At 37.1% G+C, this 10,338-nt stretch overlaps 1 protein-coding gene across 1 annotated transcript in view; it reads right to left on the bottom strand.

The window, feature by feature from the left end:
- Positions 1 to 1,709: 1,709 nt before the first annotated feature.
- ADAMTS5 (ADAM metallopeptidase with thrombospondin type 1 motif 5) overlaps positions 1,710 to 10,338 on the bottom strand; it is a 143,672-nt gene continuing 135,043 nt past the window's right edge. Inside the window, exon 14 of the mRNA XM_077760165.1 lies at positions 1,710 to 8,440. Coding sequence (XP_077616291.1) covers positions 7,873 to 8,440 — 568 coding nt within the window. The 3' untranslated portion in view covers positions 1,710 to 7,872. The remainder of the gene's footprint in view (positions 8,441 to 10,338) is intronic.

Here is a 10,338-nt window from a genome sequence, read left to right as displayed (position 1 = left end):
GGAGATGGACGTGGAGGAGAATGGAGAAAAATAAAGCTACACCCCTGTGATAGGACATGTAGCCATTCATTTCTGTGGGAAAACATGAGTTTAATTGAACAGATAAAACAATAATATATCAAGAAAGAGTCCCACAGAATCCAAGAATTATAGATGATTTGGACTTTTCCAGTGTCTACAGTGCCATTTCTAACCATCTTTGTTCACTCTACTCCTAATCCAAAAGCACCTCTCAGAACCATTTTTTTACGACTTTGACCTTGTCTGAACCAGCTCATTATTAGCCCTGAAGGAGATTGTAAGGTTAAATACTGCAGTTTTTCTTTTAATTCTTCCCGGCAATTTACTAGTTTTCTAAGTCAAATTCTCTTTCCTCTCTCTTTAAACAACAGTCCTTTGTACACTCGGAGTACTTGCCACTATTCTCACTGCTTGTCTGATTCTCCATAGTTTCCTTGCTGTTTTTATTGGAATTTCAGGACTGCTTTTGGATTTGCTCAGGGGGCTCACCACACATACAGCATCTAAACACTTCCCTGCACTTCTCCAATCTCTCACAGTCCTCTGTTCACCGCACAGTCCCTCTCTCACACTCCCATTCCACAGGGGTGGAAGGCTCTCAGTGCTTAAAGAAGTTGAAACTTGATAATAAATATCTAAAGGGCTTATAACAGTGCCTACACTTGGTAACAGCCAGATGACCATTATCAGTTATTACAATGTGATTGTCATCTGTAATACTGGGACCTTTTTTTTTTTTTTTTTAAAGTTGATTTATTTATTTAGAGAAAGAGAACACAAGCAGGGGAGGGGAAGAAGAGAGAATCTCAAGCAGGCTCCGCACTGTCAGGGTGGAGCTCGATGAAGGGACTGAACTCACGAACCATGAGATCATGACCCAAGTTGAAGTCAAGAGACCAGCGCTTAACCAGCCAAGCCACCCAAGCACCCCTTTAATATTTGGATCTTAAGAACAACCTTAAAATGGTCATGGAGAGAAACACATGCAGGAAAGTTTGTGAGAGGTTTACCACAGGTCCTGACCCAAAGAGATGTTCAAACAATCTTGGTAATATTATTATGGTTAAGTTTATATACTGTCTTTTAAAAGTTTAGGTGTTCACAATTGCTTACGCAAAATCTATATATCCTGCTAAGAAGCAAATTTAAAGCACAGTACTTCTGAAATATTCTTTGATATGAGGGAGAAATTCAATGTGATGTACAGTAAACAGTAATGATTTCAGGTTTAGAAGGAATCACTATCCTTAGAAATCTTAGTGCCATAAAATTTTTAGCAAATGGAGAGGCTTTTGCTAGTGAATGAGTGTCAATTCCTTTTGAATTTCCATGTATGCATTATTGTTGACTCTTTTGTTTTCTACTTAGAATAAGTTTATCTTTAAAAAAGTAAAAATGAAGGTGATTATGGCACTTGCTTTTACTAATTTAACATCAGAATTTCAATACTAGACAGACTTTAGGGAGTGATAGGTACAAAGAACTTGAAGCAAGAATTTCAAAGTCCTATACCTAAGGTAGAGGAAGTATTAACTGTCTATGCCAAATGGAAGAATGGTAGAAATTACAGAGAGCCCAGGACTTCCTTAAGACCTGGCTTGGTCCTACTGTTGTTATGAGAAAATTAAAAATAAATGGACAATAGTTTCCAACTCTCAAACATATTATATGCAGTACATACTTTAACCTAGTTTACAGTTAACATTTATTATGCCCACTGAAACCACAAAGCCAATGTTTAATTTTACAGTTTGAAGTCACACATAGGGAAATGCTTTACAAAATAGGATATTGTTCCTCAATGAAAAATATTACAGTATAGGTCCCAAGCGACTCAGTTCAAGTGGTTTACCTGAATAACAGAGCTGTTGTGGAATGCAGGCTAAAAGACACAGTAATGCTTTCAATAGCTGATTCATGTTCAAAATTTGCCAAAGCTGAAGAGACATTTTAAACAAAACCCGTCTTAGTTTTCCAAGATTTTTGGTTTTTCAACTGCATTACATTTACTGAAAAATACCATCACTTCTGAAAAATCGAAGATAAGAAGCAGATCACATTCTACTGCTTATGTACGACATGTAAATCTTCAATATTTTACTCTACCTTGAAGTCATGTTTTAAGATTTAAAAATCTCAGTTATTTCCACTTAGGTTTATTACCTGCCTTTAGTCACAAGACTCTCATATAGAAATCAAAAATTTGTGCCACTGCTTACATCAAGTTAAATATATTTCTGCAATCTGCTTAGTTACCTGCAGTCTATTTACAAAGCATCTGTAGGGTTTCCTCTAATAATCGTCCTAAAATGTAAGCAGTGTTTGTCAACTCCTACATTTATGTCATGGCTGAGTGGGTAACACAAAAACACCATCCGGAGACATTATATTTTTCTGAATCGAAAGTCTAGTCTTATAAAGTCACACACAATCTGAGCCCCTGTTCTAATTACACTCTCAGTCTGGGTTGAAGTGTCTCTAATATGCTGTGGATTGTTAACAAAAAGACCAAGAAATAGTTGCCAAGTGTTTACCATTGACATAAGATATTGCAAAGTTAAAAAAAAAAAAAGAAGTCAGGAGGAATATACACAAAAGCTTGTGCATAGGAAACAAAAAGTTTGTTTGAAAGACACGTTTGAAAGGAACACTGATGGTTTAGGAAGTGCTGGTACAGGGCTCATCTAAAAGTCTGTTCCTCTAGCCTGACACTCTTCAAGTTTTGATGTCACCTTAAACATTCTCAATGTACCTATACCTTATGTCACTGAATCAGGCTGACCATTTAATGCATCCCCCAAACATTGAGTATCAAGTTGTGCCCCACTTTGATCAAAGCCTTATGAGGTGTTTTGTTTTGTTTTTTTGCAAATTGAAAAATCATGTAGAACAAAATAGTAACTCAGAAATAACACACTTGATAGTCAATCACTGATCAATATTAGCACCTTGATAAAAATTACAATTGTTCATTGGATGTGCTCACAAAAATGAAAAAAAACAACAACAACCCAACAACCCCGAATGCTGTTTTATTTACAAATCACAGTTTTCCTCACAGTGTTAGACTTTGGATCACTTTGATGTGGCTGTGCCTTATAAGATGATGGGCCATTTGGTTTTTCATTTGACCTATGGCAGTCCACATGGACCAGCGGGTGGAGCTCCAGTATAAGAACCACAGGTAGTCAATTTATTGCTAAAGTGCTACTGTACTTGGAAGGTGCAATTAACTGGGTTAACTAATATGTAGATTTCAGTCTTCCTCTCTTTTAAAACCAACAACTTCTAGCAACATATTCCTTCATTTTTTCCCCACAAAATCTGCATTGAGAACTACGGTATCATTGCAGCAGAAAGACATTTCGCAGGTGAATATTTTTCGGATCTGAACATCGTGCATATTTCCATTTTTTGTCTCACTAATGTAATGGATTCTTATTTCAAAATGTCCCCATGTGTTAATTGATAAGAATATAATTATACCTTATAAACTGATGTGTTTGATGGTCATATAACTTGAGATGTCATTTCTCTAGTTCACGCTAACAGGGAGGCTATTGTTTTATTTTTTTCAGTATACTGGTAAACTAAATTGGTCTGTTTGACAATCTAAAAAACTACAGGTTGTTGGCAGATGAAAAAAATGATAGGGAATGCAGACAAGTTCTTTTTCTGTGTGTCTAAATGACAGATCACCTTGACCTCGAACTTGGCTCTATGATAGCTTTGGATGACCATTTCTGTAGTCACGGTTACTCATTTATTAATTCTGAGATGTTAAAAAATATAAGGTATTTCTATCACTTAAGTAATATTCACCAATCCTCAGCCATAAATTACTAGCAAAATTTGGCCATTATTAAATCCAATCTTATTTCATAGAGAGTGACCTCTAAGTCATACCCAAGTCCTGGACTTCATTAAATCTGGTTGCTGTGCTTACCTAAACCATTACAATGACCCTGTTATTAAGGGATGAGTCAGTGGGGTAACCATCATAACCCGAGATGGACCAGGGTTTTGATTTGAAAGACCAGGGCTTTGCCTTATTACTGTGACCAGACTGAAATCATAGTCAGAGGCAAGCTAATGTGATTAAAGATGTCCCTGGCCTGTCCCAAATCTTATTTTCACTCCATGAGATTCATTAGCAGTAGTACAAAGTGACACTCTATCAATGAAAACCCCATATTTGTAGAAACATTCAGGATTACTAATATTTAAATCACTTAAATGCAACTTGTTTACTCTAACTCTAGAACCCTACCAATGCTAGAGACTAAATGATACTAGGTTTTAAGGAGTGTTTTTAAAGCAGCAAAGGACAATATTTGGTTTTATTGTCATTGATATCTCTCGGACATTGTGTGTACACAAATTTCATATATCAATAGCTCCTTGTACGAGTTTATCAGTGAATCGCTGGTATCAGTGATTCTGAACTGTGTCATAGCTTCTGTAGGAAGCTTCCAGGCTATCGATACACCAGGTTTAGAACTTAGACTTTAGTTGCTTGAATAAGTGTTTTTCTTATCTGTGACTTGGAAAAATTAGTATTCATGAAACCCAACAGACCTATTAATGTAGCTACGAGTCACAAATACCACTAGTCAAGAAAGATTAAATGTAAAACTTCCTGAGAAAGGAAGACTACAGTATCAGAACAAAGATACGTGAGGAATATATACATATATGCCTGTTTCATGCAGAAAGCCTTCTGTAAAAAAATACAAAAGCAACCAGTGCTGTATATTATGTAACCTCACAAAGTGTACTTTATACACAAACATGAAGCATAAATTAAAAGTAGGACAACAGCAAAAACATTTTAAATATAGAATTTGCACATAGTTTTGTTAAATAAGAATAAATACTTTCATCACACAAATTCACATACCAGTCGCAAAAACAATAAATTACTTTTTTTTCAGTGCTGCAACTTTATTTTTGTTTGTGATTAATCCCTTAATTCTTAGTTTAATGGGATAAAACTGTTTCCACAGGAAGGCAAAGGAAGTTGAATTTACTGAACAAATTAAAACAGTGCCCTTAAACCTTTAAACAACAAGGCAGGGCTTAATTTGGCCTTTTCTGATCCAGAAGAAAGAAATGCCATTTTCTTCTGGGGTCCCTTTATTCAGTGATACTTAACCTGGAGTGTTTAGTTTTGTGGGATTAGATTCTTACTATCCTGAGCATTTTCAGACAAATTTTTTTTCGAGGAGGGAGCCTCAGTCATGGCTCCTGGACTCTTTATTCACGAAGCAACTATGGAAAGGGGAAATGCATAGTCTACATCAGACTGGACTGAACTAGATTTCATTACGGAGGATTTTCCCTTTATCATTCCTTTTATTTACTGAACACTCATCCCATTTCCAGTCTATATCGCTTTTCTCAGGAGTTTAGATAGACATACATTCCTTAGTCAATCTATTGATACTCACATGAAAAAACTAAAGAAAACTCCTTAAAAGCACGGAATAGTGGTTTATTCCTTTTAAGCTCTCTAGGATTGTTTCAATAAGAAGTATAAAGCTTCACTGTTTAGGGGAAAAATAAATGATAAATCATACTTAATAAAAGCCCTACAAATACAGTACATAGAAGCAGAGTAGGAGATATGTCTGCCCTTCAATGATTTTTTTCATGCTGTTATGGATATAACAAAAGATAAAAATAAATTTTGTCCTAGTCGAGTTACTCGATTAACATTATTTTGAAAACTGGGAAAAAGGAATGTTGGCCTGGCTATTAATTCTCATGGAATAGTCAAATAGTTGGTATGATTTAAACTATTTTTCTGACTGATTTGAATAGCATTGTTTCCTGTCCCTGATATCTGGTGGCCTCCACCAAATGTAGGTTGCCAGCTCTGTAGAGGACTCCTTTCTCTAATGAATAATTTATTAAGAGTAAATGACCATGTCTAAAGCAAAGTCAGACTATGAAAAGCCAAAGGATGATTATCAGTTTTGTAAAACAATTATTTGTTTTACCAAATAATTTCTTAAGAAAATACTTAAAACAGTGAGACATCCATTCTCCTCACCCACTGAAATGAATGTGATCTAGCAAGATCAATTACATAATTATTCTATATTAAAAATATTTTCTAATAAAAATAAACTCTCGTGAGCTTTAAGGGAACTCAAACAATGGTCCCCTAATATCTCTATATGCAAATCTTTAACAAGAGGCACATTTGGCATCATTATTATAAAATTTTATATAAAACAATTGGCTTTGTAATATCTCATAAAGAAAAAGAAAACCCAATGAAATTGAACACCTTGGATTTTCTGAGCTATGGAGTAGAGGGGTGCAATTTGCTGTTTTCTAAAAAGAGATTTTTATGCAGACAACTGTAAAAATTTTCCATATCCAACATCCAAACTTAAAACCTACCTAGACAGGCTGTGGAAACAGAAGCAACAAACTTCTCAAAAATCATCGCATTTCATCAAACACTTACTGGCACAACCAAGTGCTTTCCAACTGGGAAAAATCTTAAGGACAGTTTCAGAACACTTGGATTTAGAAAGACAATGCAAAGAATTACTGCCTGTATGGTGTGGAAACAGTCTTATTAATATTAACCACTATTTTTTTTCTGTTTTGCATGAGCCACATTAACGATAACCACTTATAGATGTGGTTAACTCCAAAGTGATGTTTAATACTCCTACCAAACTCAATCAACAAGAAGTACAAAACACTGCAGGTCTTAAGGAACGCTTGAACAAAACATACAAGCAAAAACAAATGCGTTTTAAAGGCTTGCTGGTAAGAGGTATACCAGTGTTGAAGGTGTTGGATATGATTAGAAAACTCTCTGCCGTGTGTTTTGTACGAATATTACACAACATAGGGTGTCAGACGAAAGCCTCTGAATGGGAAAGCGGTGTGAAGATATAAACTGAAAATATGGTGAAGTATGGTTTTTATCCTTTTAAATTCTTACACGAAGAAACTAGTCTTTAGACTCTTGAATACTTATAACATACACACACGCAAACACTACCTCTACACCCTAATTATGCATGAGTTTGGCTGGCTGCCTGAAAAAAACACAGGCAGTCAAAGTTTAAGCAAATGGATCTGTGTATGTATTTAAGTGACCAGATACACTGAGATCCCTTTTCTTTTTAGAATTTCTCAGAAGATGCTTGCCGTCAAAATGGTTTTTGACTAAAATTTGATCTCCTGCAGTCGGAAAATATGTGAAATCTTATGAAAACAGCAGCAGGCTCTTAATTTCCAGTAAAACATCCACAGCTCTTTCTGGAAACTGGAAAGAGTTGAAATAGCTGCAGACCTACTTTGGTCAAACATTTTTTTATAGATATATATATATTTTTATATATATATATACACACATATTTTTTTAATAGAACCAAGTAATATAAAGTGACATACCAAGGGAGAATGTTTTACAAACAGTAAAAATTAGCTACTGTGTCTTACGGATGAAAATGATTATGATGCCTTTGAAGACATTCTATAAGAGGTAGGTGACTAGGGGAGATTGTTTTGCCATCTTCAAATGTCCCCTGATTCTACATTCACCAGTGTTTTTTCATTCTTGTAGCCCAGGGGATTGTTCGATAACTCCCAAGTTTTTCTGTATTCCAAGGTCACCACTGTCACACAAAGCAGTGCACATCTTCATTTGGTCACAGAGAGCAGATTCTGCCCATAATTAGACTCCTGTTGACAACGACATTGAAGCGTGACTTTCTGTGCTTTAGGTAGACCTCTTGTTTACCACGATTGATCACCACCATTCGCCACAACTGATCGGTGATGATCCATCCAGGTATCTCTGCGTAAGCGCATGACCACAGGCTAACATTTCTTTAGCAAGCATTGCTTAAATGCAGAAGGCCTTTGGGAGAGAAGGCATCCCTTCGCTAACTTCCGGTTTGCATCCTGGCACTGGACCGTCCTGGTGTGCCAGCCCGTGTCACAGGTCCTGGAACAGGCGAGCCAGGGGCCTGTCACCCACTGCAACTGTGGAGTGTGCGGGCTTACTTTATTGCTGCCGTGGCTGGGGACAGAGTTTGCCTTTTGGGTGGACTTCTTGGGAACAAAAAAACTGTAACGGACATCTAATGGTTTCGTTGGATCTGTTGCAAGAATTTGCACTATTAGAATTTCTTTCGTGGCTGAGTAGCCCATCCCATGCAGGAAGTCATCCCTATGGCTCCAACCACTGTAGTTCAGGACTGTCCCGTTGATGGTGATGATGGTTTCCGAGGTGGAGATCATGTACTTCCCATTGATAAGGTACTCACCGTTTTTCTTCTTCAGGGCTAAGTAGGCAGTGAATCGAGTCTGGTCTTTGGCTTTGAACTGTCGGACTTTTATGTGGGTTGCCCCTTCGGGGATCCTCACCACGTCAGTGTAACCCTTACTGGAAGCAAGAATGTCCACAGATGAGAGACAGGGAGGGAAAGAGAGAGAGAGAAGAGACAGAGAAAGAAGGGAAAATAAGTACACACTTAATACATGGATAAACAAATGAAAGTTCTCTAGAAGTCTTACCTTATCTTCATACAATGTTTTAATGTACTGAAAAGATTAGTTTAAAATTGGCTTCAAAAATTAGTTTTCTTACAATAAAATAAAGTTGTGATTAGACTATGAAAGAATATACATTTTTATTATGATGTTCAAAATTAGGCTGATGTTAACAACCTGCCTTTGTTTTAAAAATGTACACCAACTTTACTTAGATTTTCAAAAACATTACACACCCTTGCCAAATCCTATCATCGTTACAAAGCTACTTTATGTTCTTTCTGGCACAAAATGGGCTATGTGTAATTACTAACAAAAATCTGCCTTCAGCTTCATAGAAATCTTTAAATTAATGGGTCTCAAACTTGTTTGTGTGTTAAAATCATGCAGAGGTCTTTTAACAGTTTAAATCCCCAGACCTCAGACCAATGAAATCTCATCTGTCAGGATTGGGGAGAGACAGTAGGAATCTGGGAGTCGTTACAAATGTCCATGTCATTCCAAATGTGCAGAATCGTTGGGGAACCCCGGATTTAACTGTTGAACTAGACACGGAGTAGAAGTTCTGTTTCTATTTCTTTTTTTTTAATGTTTTATTTATTTCTAGGAGAGAGAGAGAGAGACAGCGTAAGCAGGGGAGGGTCAGAGAGAGAGGGAGTCACAGACCGAAACAGGCTCCAGGCTCAGAGCTGGCAGTCAGCACAGAGCCTAACGCGGGGCTCGAACCCACGAACCGCGAGATCATGACCTAAGCGAAAGTCGGACGCTTAACCGACTAAGCCACCCAGGCGCCCCGTTCTGTTTCTATTTCTATTAGAACTCTGGATTATTTGAGCAGAACACCAATGAAATGTAAAATTCTGTAAGTGGGTAACCAGAGCTGACTTGTATCATCAAAAGAAAAAAAGTGAATCTTTAAGGCCATAGTAAATTTCCTCAAAGGCTCTGTGTCCATGAATATTATGGTGAAGCGAGGCTATGTGATGGGTAATGAATAAGGTAGGTCTCGAACGACGCATCATCTGCTCAGGAAAATGGGCAAAGGCATCAATATCTCTAATATCCACGGCTTTTGAAAATGCCAGAACAGAAATGCTAACTGAGTGCCAAGAGGCTATATGAACAAGGAGTCATCTATTGTGAAAATCTCTGCCTCTATAAGTAATTTTATAATAAGGCCCTCCATATGTTTCACTCTCTTAGTTATTTGAATAGAAATAAATAAATTGCCTGTGTAGTTTGTGTGTGTGAAATTCAATCAGCTACTGCAAAATTCTTACTCAGGTTTAGAGGTTATGGGCCAACTACCTCGTACCCTGAAAATCCCAAGTGTATCTGCCCTGCCCAGGCATTCTCTCTGAATCTAGAGAGGGGTTCCTCCCCAGGGAAATACTTTGTGTGTTGGGAATCTGATGGACAGCGACTGCCACTTCCTATTGTGCTGAAAGAGAGAAGACGCAATGCTGACCATATTGCTTACCCATTCAGCTTGACTCATTATTTTTTTTTTTTGTAACACATTTTGGCTTAGAATTTGTTACAGGACTTACTTTTCTTTTCTTTCTTTCTTTCTTTCTTTTTTTTTTTTTAATATCTAGCATCAGGATATCCTATGCAAACCTATAGTGGCTCCAAAACCGAAAGGGGTGTTGGAGAGGATATCTCATCTTACACAGACAGCATATGAAGTGGAGGTATATGAAAGTATTTGAACAAGGGCTCCCGAGCTAGTGCCAGTATTGGGCTCCAAAGCCATGGTCCTTACTCCTAGCTTATGCTCCTTTCACAATA

The sequence above is a fragment of the Crocuta crocuta genome, unplaced genomic scaffold, assembly GCF_008692635.1.
Source record: "Crocuta crocuta isolate KB4526 unplaced genomic scaffold, BGI_CrCroc_1.0 scaffold369, whole genome shotgun sequence".
NCBI classification, from domain to species: Eukaryota; Metazoa; Chordata; class Mammalia; order Carnivora; family Hyaenidae; genus Crocuta; species Crocuta crocuta.
Note: the sequence above shows the minus strand (reverse complement) of the source record. Positions and strands in the feature narration are given on the sequence as shown.